The following is a 17,236-nucleotide window of genomic DNA, read 5'->3' as shown; positions in this document are numbered from 1 at the left end:
GGACGGCGAGGAGAGGGAGGCGGGCCCGAGTATTTAAACGTAAGCCGGCCACCGGCTCATTAGCAGTATGTCAACTATCGCAAACATGAGAGGAACAAAGGTAAGTCGCATGCGAGATGTTGAAACGTGTGGGCAATTTCGTCCTCGAGGACCCATAAAAATTTTCAAATCAGTGGACTTGCGAAATGCAAAATAACCGACTTACACAACTTGCAGAACTGGAGGATAGACAATGACAGTTCAGAGAGCACATCTTTCTTTTAAATTCATTTGTAGTCATAAACAAAAAACGTCATTTTATATATTTTTATTTATTTTACAGAGTTAACTTGATTTATCTTCACTGTAAACGTGTATTAAATGTGAATATCAGAAAAAAAATTCATCAAAATGTTATATGTTAAAATCTTATGAAATAAAAATAATTAAATTTAAAATTAGAAAGTTTCCCATCTGTCTTTAAAGAAAAAAACAACAATGTCATATTAATCTATTTTTCAATTATACAGCTGTCATTTTAAACTCGTAGTTGGAACCTTGATGAACTAATCGATATTTTTTAAACTTTGATATTGTATCAAGCATTTTCCTCACCAATTTCAATAAATTTTTGGATATCTAGGTCAAAAATATTAGACGAATATGCGTACATGCCAATGTGTCCCAGGAGTCCAGAATAATTTATAGAATTTTTTAAACTACTGTTTTCTGTCTTTGTTATGCATGCATTTCGAGATTATTATTTTATCTAGGTTAAGAAAATTATATACAGGATTGTATTAAAGGAGATTACATACATAGAAAGTCATAAAAACGAATGAAAACTTCGTAAAGTAGACCAAAAAAATAAATTTTGAAAAATACCGAGTTTTAAGCACTTTATAATGCTTTTAAATATGAATTTTTACCGCAAAAAATACACAATTTTTGGTGTTTATTCGTTGGGGGGTAATTTTTTTCTCGCAAATGTTCGCTTTTCTAGTTAAAAATTCATAACATCTCTTGATTTTACCCAATTTCTATGTTTTAAAACCGTTGGAAAGCTGTATTTTTTTTCTTTGAGTTAATATAAAACACTCTTCACGTTTTTATATTATTATAAGTAAGAAAGATAAGGTTAAAATAAAGAAAAATTCCCTAAGATCAATATTCATCAGAATCCAATTTTGTTTAGTGGTCTAATTGGCCAAATTACTCATTTCAATTAATTATTCTTTTTGTGAAAGGTCTTGGTTCAGATGAAAAATTTCATGAAATGAAAAATTCATCACAATGTCTGTGTAACACTAAATGTGACAAATTTCATTCTTTCTCCATGAAAAGAGAAAAATTTTCCTTTTAAATTGCTTTATGAAAGAACTGAATTAAGACAAATTTACGGGTTCGCAAATTAATCTTTGTAAATAATTTCCCCCCAAAAAAGGAGGAAATCTTGGTTGTTGGGAATTTTGTTGAAATATCCTAAAAAGTAATCGTTCTGACCTTCCCTGAAGATCAGCATCATCAAAACATCCGAATAAAACCACAAACCACTAAAAATCCTTGAATACAATTTTTTGAAAAAAAAAAAATATATTTTTCTTAGATTAATGTTTCCATTTCTTCAATTCCAAATGGCCATAACTTCAAACCACTCCACCGATCTACCGGAAACATATAAAATTAGAATTGTAGATATAAAATAAAACGTTGACGTTTGACTCTTGAGTTTTTGTCATTTGTCTCATTTATAATGACATAAAATCTTGTAGCCGAAAAGGGGATAGAAACAATTACTCAGCGAGACTTGGCGGACGCGTTCTCCATTTAAAATATTCAAAGATTTATGACGCATTCATGGAGTTATTAAATAAGAACAACATAAAATGGATTTTATGTTTAAAATCTGGTTTGGGTTTAAATATATTTTCTAACTACTTTTTATATTTCTTGTTCACAAAATAATTATATATTTTATTTCAATAGATAAGAATTTGTTCCCTTGTATTTGTTTGTATTTTTGCAAAGAAGGTTAAAATATTTTTCTAGCAAGAAACTAAATTGACATGCGTTTAAAACAAATCGGTTCTGTTTCTGATGGATGGATTACTCAGCGAGACTTGGCGGACGGTCGAAACGCGTTCTCTATTTCAAATATTCAAAGATTTATGACGCATTCATGGAGTTATTAAATAAGAACAACATAAAATGGATTTTATGTTAAAAATTTGCTTTGGGTTTTAATATATTTTCTAACTACTTTTTACATTTCTTGTTCACAAAATAATTATATATTTTATTTCAATAGATAAGAATTTGTTCCCTTGTACTTGTTTGTATTTTTGCAAAGAAGGTTAAAATATTTTTTTAGCAAGAAACTAAATTGATATGCGTTTTAAACAAATCGGTTCTGTTTCTGATGGATGGATTACTCAGCGAGACTTGGCGGACGAAACGGGTTCACCATTTCAGATATTTAGAGATTTATGACGCATTCATGGATTTATTAAATAAAGACAATATAAAATGGATTTTATGTTAAAAATCTTCTTTGGGTTTTAATTAACGAAAAACATTTTAAGAAGAAAACATTTATAATAAAGTAAAGACGATAATAATGAATAATACTTTTCAGACAGTATAAGATATAGAGCATAATATCAACATCAATGTGTCTGGTGAACGTACATCCGATAGTGGTATTGCCAACTGTTCTGTGGGCAAATAGTTGAGGACGAATTCCAACATAAACTTATTGTTTCTTGTCCAATATCTTTTCGCTTGCTGAGAAATTCCAAGCCAGAAAATTCTAATACAAATGAGACTCCCCAGCTTTGAGCTCAATCCATATTGACCCAACATCATATACGGTCATATGACACAATTGGCCCTTTTACGGTATCATCCATGTAATTGTTACCAGCTCTATTTTATCTACTGACATCACTTTATTCACGATAGCTGACATAATTTTTAGGGAACCTTTAAACCAAATCCAAGCCTTGCCAAAAATATATGCTTTCTGTTTAAATTTTACAACCTGAAATTTTCACAGTTTTCACACCTATAGATTTGAAGGTAAAATTTGCGTAGATCTATACATCGTACATTTTCTCCCATGCGCCTCCACTTCTTAACTTTTCACGACAAATATCACTCTCATTTATACGTCTGGAGATACTGGTTCAATTCTCTACAGTCACTGGCTTGACTTTGTCCTTGTTTGGGTGAATAATTGCCATTAGAACCTTCATGTTCTAATTCAAAAGGCTGAAGCCATCCAAGTTCTATCCATTCTTCTACTTCACGATCGGAGGCAGTCTGACCTTCGAATGAAAAGCTGTATTGAACCACATTTCTCTTCAACACAGGTTTTTCCTTCCTGCCAATTCCACCTCACCCACCATTTTTATGAACTAATATGAACTCCCATCATTGGTCTTCTACGTCCTAACAGGATCTTCTACTTCGGCAGCAACTGAACAGTCAAAAGCAGTACATACGCCACGAATCCTGACTTGTGTGTTGTAAGAAGCATCGCAGACATCATGTTCACCCTTTGTGTTCTTTGTGCACAACCTGGGCATGCTTGAAAACAATTGATCTGGAACAACCTGTATCTAACAAGGCATTAACACATAAACACTCTAACTGTGATTGTCGGTAGTTGCGCTACCCACGATGGAGATCCAGCCGCACAAACACAAGGTGACCCCATTTACTCATTTATTGAATCCTCATTAGCGTTATTTGGGCATCATGAAGCAATAAGCCCTATAGAGCCACAAAAAAAGCAACATTCTTCAACCTTGAACCTTCTGGAGAAGCTTTCCCTTTCTTAAAACTTGAAATCGTCAAATGACCCTTCCTTCCGCTCCAGAAACATTTGTCATGTCTGATCAGGTTACTGCACCAACTTCAGACTTCGAGACACTCACTTGTATTCGACACCTTTCGTTAGTTTCGGCTAATATCGTCTGGTCCAAGCTACACTCAGCTTTAAGCTACTGACGGACAGGTACAGGTAACCCGCGTACCATTAGGACCCTGAATCCAACCATTAGAAACAGAACCGATTTATTTAAAGAAGATTTTTAACATAAAATCCATTTTATATTGTCTTTATTTAATAAATCCATGAATGCGTCATAAATCTCTAAATATCTGAAATGGTGAACCCGTTTCGTCCGCCAAGTCTCGCTGAGTAATCCATCCATCAGAAACAGAACCGATTTGTTTTAAACGCATGTCAATTTTGTTTCTTGCTAAAAAAAATGTTTTAACATTCTTTGCAAAAAAATACAAACAAGTACAGGCGAACAAATTCTTATCTATTGAAATAAAACCATAATTATATTGTGACCAAGCAACGTATAGAAAATATATTTAAACCCAAGGCAGATTTTTAACAAAAAATCCATTTTATGTTGTTCTTATTTAATAACTCCATGAATGCGTCATAAATCTTTGAATATTTGAAATAGAGAACGCGTTTCGACCGTCCGCCAAGTCTCGCTGAGTAATTGTTGTTTCCACGCCCTTTTCGGCTACTAGATTTTGTCATTATAAGTGAGCCAAATAAGGATAAAATCAACAAAAACCCAAAAATCAAACTTTTTATTTTATATCTCCAATTCTAATTTTCTATGATTCTTGTGGGTGGATTTGAAGTTATGGCCATTTTGTGGCTTTCTACAAAAAATCGTACTCATTTGTAACTAAAGCAATGGAAACATTAATTTTAAGAACAATTTACCAAAAAATTGTGTTCAAGTATTCAAATTCATTCAAAATTCAAGTTCAAGTATCTGGTGCAGAAAACGAATTTTGACTTTGTTCCTAACTAAAAAAAAATTGGCACATGTATTGGGTTGTCCGGAAAATAATGCAGGATTTTAAGTTTTCATTAAAAAAAATCTATATAAAATATTCTGTTTACGTTTACAGGATTACTCATTTGTATGAATGTCAACACTTATTAATCCTCTTCCAAATGATATTGTTTGTTTACCTCTGTAGCATTCCGCTACTTGGAAATAATTCAGTCATCCTTATAATGTCAAAGCGAGAATTTCGTACGATTTTCTTTTACGAGTTTAAACTCGGCCGAAGCGGAGCCCAAACGGCTAGAAACATTAACCAAGTCTGGGGCGAGGGTTGTGTTAATGAGTGCACTGTGCAAAGGTGGTTTAAAAAATTTCGGGAGGGAGATTTCAGCCTTGAAGATGAAGAAGGTCGTGGAAGGCCTTCCTCTCTTAATGATGATGTTCTGCGATCAGTAGAGGAAGAAAACCCCAAAACAACTGTTCGAGAACTTGCAGAGCAACTCAAAGTCAGTAAAACGACCGTCGCTGACCACCTCAAGGCGATTGGAAAAGTGAAAAAACTCGAAAATTGGGTTCCACACTCATTAAACGATCGCCAAAAAAATCAGCGCTTTGATGTTTGTGCATCACTTCTTTGTCGAAACAAAAATGACCCATTTCTGGCCAGAATTGTTACATGTGACGAAAAGTGGATTCTCTACGATAACACTAGACGTTCTGGACAGTGGCTCGACAAAGGAGAAGCTCCAATACATTTTCCAAAGCCCCCAACTCATCAAAAAAAGGTAATGGTTACGGTATGGTGGGCTTCATTTGGTTTAATACACTACAGCTTCTTAAATCCTGGCGAAACCATCAATACTGAATCATACTGTAACCAAATTAATACCATGCATCAGAAATTGGCAGTAATGAAGCCCTCTTTGGTCAATCGGAAAGGGCCCATTTTGTTGCATGACAACGCTCGACCACATGTGTCACGTGTAACGTCACAAAAATTATTGGAGCTTGGCTATGAAACTTTGCCTCACCCACCCTACTCTCCGGACCTCTCGCCTACTGACTACCATTTTTTTAGACACCTGGACCACTACTTACAACACATAATATTCAAAAATCAAACGGAACTGGAAAATGCATTTATTGACTTTATCAATTCTAAAAATTCTGAATTCTACTCAGACGGAATTAATAAGTTACCAACACGTTGGGAGAAATGTATTGAGAGTATGGGAAATTATTTTGATTAAAGAACATTGCTTTAAAGTAACTAGTTTCTTTTTTTTTGTTTAATACCAAAATCCTGCATTATTTTCCGGACAACCCAATATTTGGCAAAACACGAAAATAGTCAATGCAAATCAACCCAGCGATGGAAAAAGTACGTGAAAAAAATATATTTTTTAGCGTTGGTAGTAGTTTTTTACACCGTTAAATATGCTTAAATATATTCATATATATATTTTGAGAGAGAGAGAGAGAGAGAGAGAGAGAGAGAGAGAGAGAGAGAGAGTGAGAGAGAGGAATCAACAAATAAATTTATTCTCTCAAATTTTTCACATTCCAAATGTCTCAGATTTTTCTGAGAATCACAAAAATGGTGTTTGATACACTTCACTGGTCTGCAGGAAACTTTACAGGATTGTACGACCTCCAAACTACACGTAATGGTATAATTTTAGCTTCAGTAAATAAATGAGAATTGGAGATATAAAATAAACCTTTCCAGAAATTGATTTCATCTTTATTTTTCAAACTTATAATTACGTAAAATCTACGTATTGCTGTAAAACCCTGAAAGACGAGGAATTGAACTTTTTAACGGTTGTAATAAAGTTGAATTTTGATAAAACCCATAGGAATTATGAATTATCTGGAACATGGAAAACAAAACATTTAGAAAAATCTTGCCCCAGGGTACAACCCCAAAATCACCCAGGACTCTTTGTACATTTAATTATTTTTATTCATTCATTTATTTGTTTCTATAAAAATTCATATTTAAGGGTTTTAACTGGTGGATAAAATGAATGTGTAATATTTTTTAACCTACTTTATTATACCATAAACTTACTATAAAAGTATGTTTTTCTTTGTATAGTTAAACCCATTATACGTAATAATGTTCTCTATCGCCCGATTCAAATTCAAATGGTTTTCTAATGTTTTATACAGCAAATTTCCCAAAAATCAATAAGCAATTTAATTTTTTTAAAGTTGTGTTTAATTGTAAGTTGTCTTAATCGTAGGCAGTTTTCAGTCAATAAAGTCAGTAATGAAAATCATGTTATCCTACTTTATCAACATAAAATTATGTTATTCTTTATTTAGTTAATCCCATCATACGTATATATAATAATGTTCTGTATTGCCCGATTCAATTTCAAATGGTTTTCTAATATTTTATTCAGCAAATTTCCCAAAACCAATAAGCAATTTAAATTTTTTTTAAACTGGTGATTAATTGTAATAAGTCGTCTTAATCATAGGCAGTTTTTCTGTCAATAAAGTCAATAATGAAAATCATGTTTTTTCACACGTTTTATGATGATCCTGTTCTTCAGAGAAGAACAGAACGATTATCCTTTGGGATATTTTAACAAGTGAAAAAAACAACAAAGATTAATTCAGGAACCCGTAACTTTTTACGAAGGTAATTCCTTATAAAGCAATTTAAAAAGAAAAACTTTCTTTTTTATGATTAGGGATGGATTTAGTGTTATACAGGCATTCTGATGAATATTGATCAAAATACAATTTTAATTTTGATGGTAAGAATAGTCAGATCCTATATAGAAATAGAACATAGATTTTCAGGTTCAGGATGAGATCCTCAATATTTCTCATTTTTTTAAATTATAGGCCCCACTCGAACCGATATGTTTTCAATTTGAATTGACGAGAAAATCCGGCAAATTATAATAACCGTAAATCAAGTCCCAACGAGATATTATCGTCGAAAAACGAGGTCGTTGCTCGTTTTGTCCAGATCACCGACAGTGATAGGTCTTTAATTTTTCTACCGCGTCCTTCGCTCTTTCCGCGCTTCGCGTTGTATGTCAATTACCTGGGGTCATTCGTCCCAATTAATTTTCATAATTCCGTTTGGATTTTTTTTTCCCACAGATTTTCGCTTTTGCGTTGCTCTTCGCTGCCGCCTTCGCCGAAGAAGGCCCCAAGGGGAAGCCTGCTGGTGAAGACCTTAAGACCGACTCAACAAACAGGTGTAAGTTTGTGTAAAAAAATTTACTTTATTTTCAAAGATTTTCAACTAAGGAAGTTGGATAGGAAAAGATAACGTTGAAATAGGCCTGCGAATCACCTTGTAACTGTTGATATCATCCTATTGTCGACCCTTTGGTTCACACGGTTTGAATTTTTTATGCAAGATCTCATCTGCTATTTTGCTAATCACTTTTAAGTGTTTTAACATGTATACGAAGAAATGTCCGGAAAGATTAAGTAACTACTTAAATGACTTTTTTAATTTCCCAACGACTCATATGCCAGTTGAACTTAATTGCGCCTTCTCGAATCCACTGCTTACGGAAAATCCCTGTCATCGGGATGCCCATGGGTGATGATTTTCGTTTAAGTTCATTTATGTCAGATTATCCGTAAACTGATCAAACATTAATAACTAATTAATTAACAAATTAATTAATCTGAAGAACAGAATAGAATAAATTTTTATTTGTACTTGTGCAATATAATATACAATACTCTAGTAATAGTATTTAGTGGTCTCATTGAGCAAATTATTTATTTCAATTATTAATCTTTTTATGTAAGGTTTTGGTTGAAAAGAAAAAGTTAGTATCACGAGCGGGATTCGAACTCACGACGGCTCAATGCGCCGCTACTCTAACCTTGGTCAAGTGGTTATAGCAGCGGCTTATTGGGCCGAAGGTCGTGAGTTCGAATCCCGCTCGTGACACTAACTTTTTCATTTCAACCAAAACCTTACATAAAATGGTTAATTAATTGAAAGATATACAATAATTTTAGAATTAAGAGAAAGTGATGTTTCACTATGGTTTCCTAGTATTTACAACAACTAATCATTTTTATATACAAAGAGTTATGAGAAATTCCATAATAATTTGTGGGGGAAAATTTATGTTAAAAAAACCACGTGCAGAGGGATAAAGTCTATATATAGAAATCCGAATCTGAAGAACAGGCAGGACAGAGAAGTAAAGAAAATGTGATAATCTGTTGGAACTGTCATAGATGACATAATAATGTCATGCATTTTTAAACAGACACACGCAAATACACAAACACCAAAAAGTCACAAAACACAGGCATAAAAGTCGCACATATAAATACAAGACAGCGAAAGTACTTAAACATACTCGTAGAGAAAAACACACTAAAATTCGTTCATACATTCGTTGGATACATTGCATACATGTACAAATAGAAATGCACATACAAGCAAACCAGCCATGTGACCTTGTAATTCATTAATTCGTCATAACCTAACTGAAAATCTTTGTATAAAAATGAATCATCCGATTTTATATTGTTTTTACGTTTCGAATAGAATATTTTTAATTCGACTGTAAATTCAATGACACGATGGCGGATTTGGCCAAAAATTATTTCATTCAACTTGGATTTTTTTGAACATGTTTGATAAAACTGGATGGACGACAGTCATCCGCCTTTCCCGTCCATTCCACTTCCCTACCGCTTCCGTTTTTAATCATTGTCCAACGAAACTAGCTACGCAATTATTCATAACGAGCGCGGAAAACGTTCACCTTTTGCTATTCACTTCCCGTAGGAACGATTTAAAAAAACAAATTGAATAGCTAGGGATTCTTTGTACGAACAATATGGAAAAAGCAAAACTTGCTGTTATAGTCAGTATTTTTTCCTCCAGAATTTTTCCTATGTGTATGATTGTCTTTATTTTAAAGATAAATTAGATTTTCAGGGTGTGTCTGTCTCAAAATACTATTTGGAGTTCGCTTTCTTAATTTATTTCAGATTGCCTTAATGAAAAATCGTAAGATTCTAAAAAAAAAAATCACAATCTAAAATTAACTTCACTAGTTTCGTGGTCCAATTGACCATTGAAAAATGGCAAAAAGGAGGGAAAATTCGAAAGGTGTGGTTGAGATGGGAGGTTGGTGTCCGAGTCACGATAGCTCAAGTGGTAGAGCAGCGGCGTATTAAGCGGAAGATCGTGGGTTCGAATCCCGCTCGTGCCATTGACTTTTTTATCTCAACTGAAAACCTTAATTAATTCTAAAATTAACTGATTATCTGCTATTTGACGACCTTAACGCCCTATCTAATCTACTTAATCCAATAGTGTATATTAAAAATCAGGACGAAACCGTTTAGTTCCTTGGCCGAGCTTTACTTGAATCCCCTTTGAATTAAATTTACATTAAATTAGATCAAACACAATATAAAGTCCATCATGTTATTCTATACAGTGCCCATCAATTTTCTTCCAATATGTTCAATTTATATTGACGAAATGTTGAAAAATGTTATTAGCCTTTTAAATTATACACTTTTAGAAAATTTTACTCTAACCATTTTATGCTACCTGCTAATACAAATATAAATGCTTGGAAATATGCTTAAACGTAGGGAAAATGATCCAGTAAAGTTATTTATAGAAAATTCCAGCGAAGATAGGATTCGAACCTAGGACCTCTAAGTACCAAATAAAAGATATTAAGACTTTATCAACCACCACGTTCTCATTATTGTTATAATTACATTATAAATCTGCTTAGTCAAATATAATTTTATTAAAAATTAGGGAAGAAACCACCCAGTTTCATGGCCGAATTTCTAGGAATCCCTTTCGAATTAAATTAACAGTGAACAAACAACAAAACCTGCATCTTATCTAGTGTAGCCAATAAATCTACCCGTTTATCTTAAATTTATCATATTAATGTTATTCCAATAAGTATATTGATGAAATTTATTAGCCTTTTAAATTATAATTTTCAGAATTATTTACTCTACCAATTTCCGGCTATCTGGTAATTAAATTAGCTTTAAGGTAAATGTTTGAAAATTTGTTTTAATTTAGCAAATAGGAGACCCACAATGGTTGGCGAGTCCCCTCAAGACATGATTTATAGTTTATAAATGTAAATATGTAAATATCCTCAAATTACGAGATGTATGTTTTATTAATAAAGGTAGTAATAAAACAATAAAAAATTTAGCAAAGCCAGTTCAAGCCGGTGTTCCACAAGGGAGCATTCTGGGCCCCATCCTGTATACCATTTTGTCTTTTCAATCCCAGCTCTATTATAACCACTATGTGGATGACCGCAATTTTTTCTTCTAATCCGAATCCTATCCAAGCACATTTTTGTCAGACACTGATGCGATAAACAAACAAGACTAAAAGAGGAAAAACGTTCCTCTTGACTCTCCGCCAAAGAGTATTGGTAGGACACGTTCCTGGACGTGGCCCAGGCTTTTGATAGGGTCTTAAATGCGATGCACTCAAAAATCCGCCAGTCGCCGTGCCACAAGGGTGCATTCATGGACCTATCCTGTGTACCATCTACTCTCCTGACTTTCCTTTATGTCCCAACGCCTTCATTAAAACCTAAGCGGATGATACCGCCATTTTATCTTCTAACCGAATCTTATACAAGCAGTCTCCAACATCCAAAGACATCTTACGTTTATCAAAGATTGAATGAAGAAAAATGTGGCCCTGTTGTTTACATTGCACTCCATTGCACCTCAACAACAAAGAACTAAAATCAAGTTAGATACTTAGAACCTAGATTGCACACTGACATGGAATCCCCATCCAAAACTAAAGAGATTACTTAATTGAACAAATAGGCAACTACTATTAGTACGGAAATGTGTTTTGACCGTGAAAACTCAGCTAACACCAAAGAAGATATTACTGCGACCAATTTGTACAGTCGGAGTGGAACTGTCGGGCACTGTCATCAAATATCCAGGGCATCCAACCTTTCCAATCAGTCCTCAGACAAATTGTCAAAGCTTCTTATTACTTCACCCTCCTCACTATCTACAATGAACTGATCAAATCCCGTTTCCAAAAGTTCCACACGAAGCTCTCTGTCCACCCTAATCCTAATAAAAATTACCCTTGCTTTACATTTTTTAATCAATTCACTTTTCAGATTACACGAGCACCTATGATAGATATCCGTACAGTGGAGGATATGGTGGATACAGCGGGTATGGAGGATACTACGGAGGTAGTGGATATAGTGGTGGCGGAGGAGGCTACACCGGAAGTACTGGGTACAACGGTGGTGGATACTACAGTAACAACTACCCCGGAGGTTATGACAGGTAAATTTGACATTATTTCCAGAAGTAGAACTAATATCTGCAAAACTGATACTAAACGTTTGAAGATGCAACAGAGGTTACGGATACGACAGGTATCCTTCCAGCGGGTATGACCGGGGCTACGGGTACGACAGAGGAGTAGACAGGGGTTATTACGACAGAGGGTACAACGGGTACGGCTACAGGCCGGACGGGTACTACAGCGGCGGGCCCACCGGCTACAGGGGAGGATACGATAACTACAAAGGAAGATATGACCCATACTACGATTCATACTATAGAGGAGACAGGTAATTTGATAATAATTGAGATCAAAAGACTTTGGAAATTAAAAAGAAAATTGTAGGTACAACAGGTACGACACGTACAACAGGGTTGGGTACGATCGTTTCAACAGGTAATGTCTCAACTAAATTCAAACAATTGGTAACTCAGAGCAAACTCTGCACAGAATGCACCAAGTTTTTTCTTTACCATTCGCACAGTTTGTTCCCAGTTTTCCATTTTGTTTAACAAAGAATTTTGTTGTTTTATTGACAGGTACAATTATTATGATTACTATAGGAACCCCGAGACGAGGTACTATGACAAAAGGATCTAAAGAAGATACAACAAGATAAATTTGTAAATTAATTTCTAAAAAATTTATATACATGAGATTCCTATGTCATTTTAATTTAAATATAATTTGCGTACGTTTGTTATATATTTTTTATTCACCACATCATCGTCAATTTGCCACTACTATCATCTACTTAACGTGTTTTCTTGAATTAGATTTTCACAAAATGACTTTGTTAAATCCGTTCAAATAGATCACACTCTTTGTTATTTTTATTTCGTTATTGATTGTATGATATTTTGTATATTGTATGAACTTGGTCGAGGAGTCTATCGAGTTTATTGACCGCCACCCGACTTCGCTAAACAGGTAACGAAACTTTTGTCGTAGTTGCCAGCAGAGTGTTCTCTCTTCGGTCATTTATGATCAATATTCTAGTACTGTTTGTTTGCCTGTTTCTTATTTCTACATAATAACATCATATATCGTAAGTCATTCTATTCATCATAATTATTAATGTTGGTGACTACACCAATAACTAATATAACTATATAACCATATAACTCATATATTTAAGGTATTCGGGAAAATTTCAAAGAATCCTATATGTCGGAACATGACTAGCATGTTGGAAATAATTTTACTAAGTTTTAACGTATAGGATAACACAACTGGCATAAGTAAAATGTTTAAATTTTAAAACCACATTTTGGTTTACTGCACTTCCTAAATCAATGCAAACTCAAATCTTTTCCAGAACCCCCTGGTGGCGTCTGGAAAAGATTCACGAAATCAACATTTTTGGAAAGTATATTTTTCATATAATATACTGTCTTAAAAATAACTGTAAATTGGTTAATTAATATTAATAATAATAAAGAAAAAAATAATAATGAGTAATAAATGGACAAAACACGTAAATAACTAGAGATTTTGTCCTAAACGAAATTTATTAGTCATTATTAAAATAAACAATAATTGCATATAATAGTTTATCAACAAATGTGATGTTTTTCGTTTAAACAAAATCAGGTTTCATAGATTTTATTTTACATTCATAAAACGCATTCATTCAACCCCTCTTCCTGTAATCAGTGTTGCCTCCAGTGTAACCCCAAACATGATATCGGCGTGTCCACTGTTTTACAAGCGTCGTGAATAAAACAAAAAATCCTAAAATTACATAAACCTCATATCATAAGATAAACAAACACACAAGCACAAATAATATACGTTCATATTTAACGTATATACGAACGTTAAGAAATGTAAAGCAAACAAAATACATTCACCCATCAATGAAAACTATTAAATTATGTATTAATATGGAGGTGAGTAAACTATCATTGTTATGGCTACAGAAGGATACACATTTGTGAATGAATAAAACTCACACCATCCGTTTCTCAGTTTTTCTCACTTTCTCTTTATCACTCTCTCCTCTCTCTCCCCCTCCCTCTCTCACTCGCCCCCTCTCACCATCCCTCTCCCCCTCAATCTTTCGCCCCCTCCCTCTCCCTCCTTGTTTATTTTAACTAATTTGTTTCATTATAATTTTGTCAAATATTTGAGGAAGAAATGATGAATATAAAAGAGTCTTGATTATGGAGTAGAAATTGGAAATTTAACTGAGAAAGTAATAAAAGACATCAATTCTATTATTTATTAATTTATAAGTAAACACAAAATCAAAATAAACGCGATGAGTTTCTAATGAAGATATATGAAAAGTAGATTGGTCATAAGGAACATTGTGTGAACTATAAAGAATATTCAATTTGAAAGAGATGAATTTGACTAATTTATTTTGAACTTGTTCTAAAGAAGGCTTATGACAGAGAAGATAAGGAGACCAGGCAGGAGAAGAGAATTCAAAATTAGAACAGACAAAAGAGCATTAAAGGCTATAATTATTGAAATTATGAGTATTGCGAGATATGAAGCCTAGCAATTTGAAAAAAATTATCTACTAACGATGAAATATATAGTGACAAAAACATATTGGGCTGAAGCATGACTCATAGGTCTTTAATATAATTGACATTTAAAACAATATTATTATCAATATTATAAGAGGATCAGAATTTTTTAGAGCCTTGGTAGAAGGACATGGCATAGGTTTTTGAAGCGTTTACAATCAAACATTTTTATAAAACTAATGATTTATTCCTGAGCGAGATTTTGGTAAGTGAATTATGTAGAAATAGAAAGTACTGCTCATTGGGAGGAATCTATCTTGTTTACCTTTCTTTGAAAGATTTCAGTTATACTGTCTTATTAAGGGATCATAGAGTAGTATCAATCATTTTAGATTTAAAATTTAATTAACTTTGACTTGTTTTGTGAAAGATGATCTTGAACACACAATAACGATCTGCAAAAAGTATGCGCTACAAAGAGAATGGTGACTTGTAAAAATGTATGCGATGAAATATATCGAAAAGCCTATCAATTACAAAACTTTATTAGCCTCCAAAAATAAAGGCATCTACTTATGCTTGTAAAAATTGATATATAAGCGTGCTTTAACCAAATGAAAATTGAATATTAACTAATTGATGTTGTTATTTATTTATTTGTTTGTTAGTTTATTTATTTATTCCAGTCTGTGTGATGACTATAAAAAATGGGGGGGGCTTTCTGGTTGCTGCTTTCTTGCTTGGTTGAGAAGGGGGCCTCCAGAACGAAGTTTGCTCCGGGTTTTTTTTTTTATAATGGATACCAGGGACTGGAGGAATTCCCTCCTGAGCACTGCAGCTGAGCTGTACAGCTTATTATACTTTATCCCTGGCTCCATATTTTGGGGGAGGGCTCGCAACACAAATGTGAACATGAGCCCCCATTGTACCGGTGTTCTTCCATCGAAGAAACTCATTTTTGAAGGGGGTTGGGACCAAATTCAGGGTCGCTGAGATCCGATCCCGCCCCTTCCATTGATGAGTGCCGTGTCAATTTTTGTTTCAATTGCGGCCACCGGTCCCCTTAGGCATTAGAAAAAGTCCAGAGGCGACGGTGGGGATCGAACCCACGACCGCGGGATCTACTAGCCAAGAGTCTGATGCCTCAACCACTCGGCTACCGTGGCCCCTCCCTTTCCACATTATTTCCATGTTAATGGTTTTTATCCACAGTTCCACTAAGACCCTCATTACAGAGAAAGAATATTCCTAAAGAAGAACGCCAAAATGGCCAGGCTGGTTGGCTGCATCCGGGTTTGTGGCCCTCTTGGTACCCCCTAAATGGCGACCCTCCACATTTAACTTAAAAACTTAAAAGTCTGGTGGCTAATGCGGAAACGTTAAGCAAAAAAATTGATTTATTATTATAATGTATTATTTATATTATATTATTGATTATTTTATTGCTTTTAAATATGAGAGGAGAATTGTTACATTTTAATTTTAGATTTTGGGTTAATGAAGAGCCTAATTGCAAAACATTTTAGCTTTGCAACACAAACAAGTTCTATATATATTTTTTTAGCATTATGTCCTCAATTAGCAACAGTTTATTTGGGTAAGTATTCAATATAACTTTGGAATGTGCAACCTTTCTAAAAGAGAAATTATCTCCTGTTTGATTGGACAAACAAATTATCACCCATTGATAGCCTATGTTCACCATGATGGGATCTCACAGATCTCAGAGCATGTTTCAACTAAAAGAAATAGGGAACCCATTGAAGTTTACTTAATACGGATACCCAAGGTGGTAAAAGAACTCAGAGTGTTGGCAGTATGGATGGACAATAAATGGACATAGAACACCCACATCAATAATATAAGTGAAAAAGCCTCCTGACTTTTTGTATGTACTTGCAAAATCTGCCAAAGTTCATTGGGGATTACATAGATAAGCCCTAGATATGAGTTACAAGAGTGTGATATTGCCAATATTAGTTATGCTGCTACTATCTGGAATAAAGCCATGACAAATTGCTCTACAAATCATCAGAGAATGCGGCACAATTTCTTTTCACGCAGCAGTGGTTATAGCTGGAATTACTTCAACAGAAATAAAATTAAAGGAACTGACTGAAATATATCAAGAAATTAGGACAGACAACAATCATTACTTTGAGCTGGACGTGGACTCACCATGTAGAGATTAACAACCATCTTGGTGATGAAATGGAAGACACTGAGTTAGATATTTACACGGATGGAAGTCAAATAAATGACAAAGTAGGATGCACAGCTATAATTTATAAAGGCGGCTATAATTTGTATACTGTCAAAATCTTGCAGAACAGGTTGAAGTCATGGTGTTCTAACAACCAGGTGGAGCTTGTAGCCATCAAAAACATGCTTCTATGGTTGACAGAATTGAACCATAATGTCAAATCTGCAAGGATCGACACCAACAGTCGTGTTTCAATGTAAATTATAAAACATCACAGATACCATAACCCAAATGACTGAAGATATCAGAGCGTATATTTGAATCCTGAGGGCCTACTTGAGAAATTGTAGTGTTACACTTCAATGGGTGAAGGCTCACAGTGGAATAACGGGCAACAAAAGAAACAATTGCTGTCACA

At 34.1% G+C, this 17,236-nt stretch overlaps 1 protein-coding gene across 5 annotated transcripts; it reads left to right on the top strand.

The window, feature by feature from the left end:
- LOC106662434 (prisilkin-39-like) lies at positions 1-12,824 on the top strand. Of its 5 annotated transcripts, none has more exons than XR_001339900.2 (6): positions 1-100; positions 7,932-8,031; positions 11,960-12,134; positions 12,200-12,424; positions 12,471-12,531; positions 12,699-12,731. XR_001339900.2 is itself a non-coding variant. In XM_014386526.2 (6 exons), the coding sequence occupies exons 1-6, from the start codon at positions 68-70 to the stop codon at positions 12,733-12,735; spliced, it is 612 nt and encodes a 203-aa protein (XP_014242012.1). In that variant the 5' UTR covers positions 1-67; the 3' UTR covers positions 12,736-12,824. The 5 variants fall into 5 exon arrangements, 4 of the variants coding, with proteins under 4 accessions (XP_014242012.1, XP_014242010.1, XP_014242011.1 ...); XM_014386526.2 differs by having other exon boundaries at positions 12,209-12,424; positions 12,481-12,531; positions 12,699-12,824; XM_014386524.2 differs by having other exon boundaries at positions 12,209-12,424; positions 12,481-12,531; positions 12,675-12,824.
- The last annotated feature ends 4,412 nt before the right edge of the window (positions 12,825-17,236 follow it).

Source organism: Cimex lectularius, unplaced genomic scaffold (assembly GCF_000648675.2).
Source record: "Cimex lectularius strain Harlan isolate CLEC.00 unplaced genomic scaffold, Clec_2.1 scaffold33, whole genome shotgun sequence".
Taxonomy (NCBI): domain Eukaryota; kingdom Metazoa; phylum Arthropoda; class Insecta; order Hemiptera; family Cimicidae; genus Cimex; species Cimex lectularius.
This window is presented reverse-complemented; position numbering and strand designations above follow the sequence as displayed.

Coding starts and splice junctions, on each gene's coding strand:
- LOC106662434 (XM_014386523.2), top strand. CDS start 68: ATGTCAACTATCGCAAACATGAGAGGAACAAAG. Junction 12,135..12,199: donor TACCCCGGAGGTTATGACAG/GTAAATTTGACA, acceptor AAACGTTTGAAG/ATGCAACAGAGGTTACGGAT. Junction 12,425..12,480: donor TCATACTATAGAGGAGACAG/GTAATTTGATAA, acceptor AGAAAATTGTAG/GTACAACAGGTACGACACGT.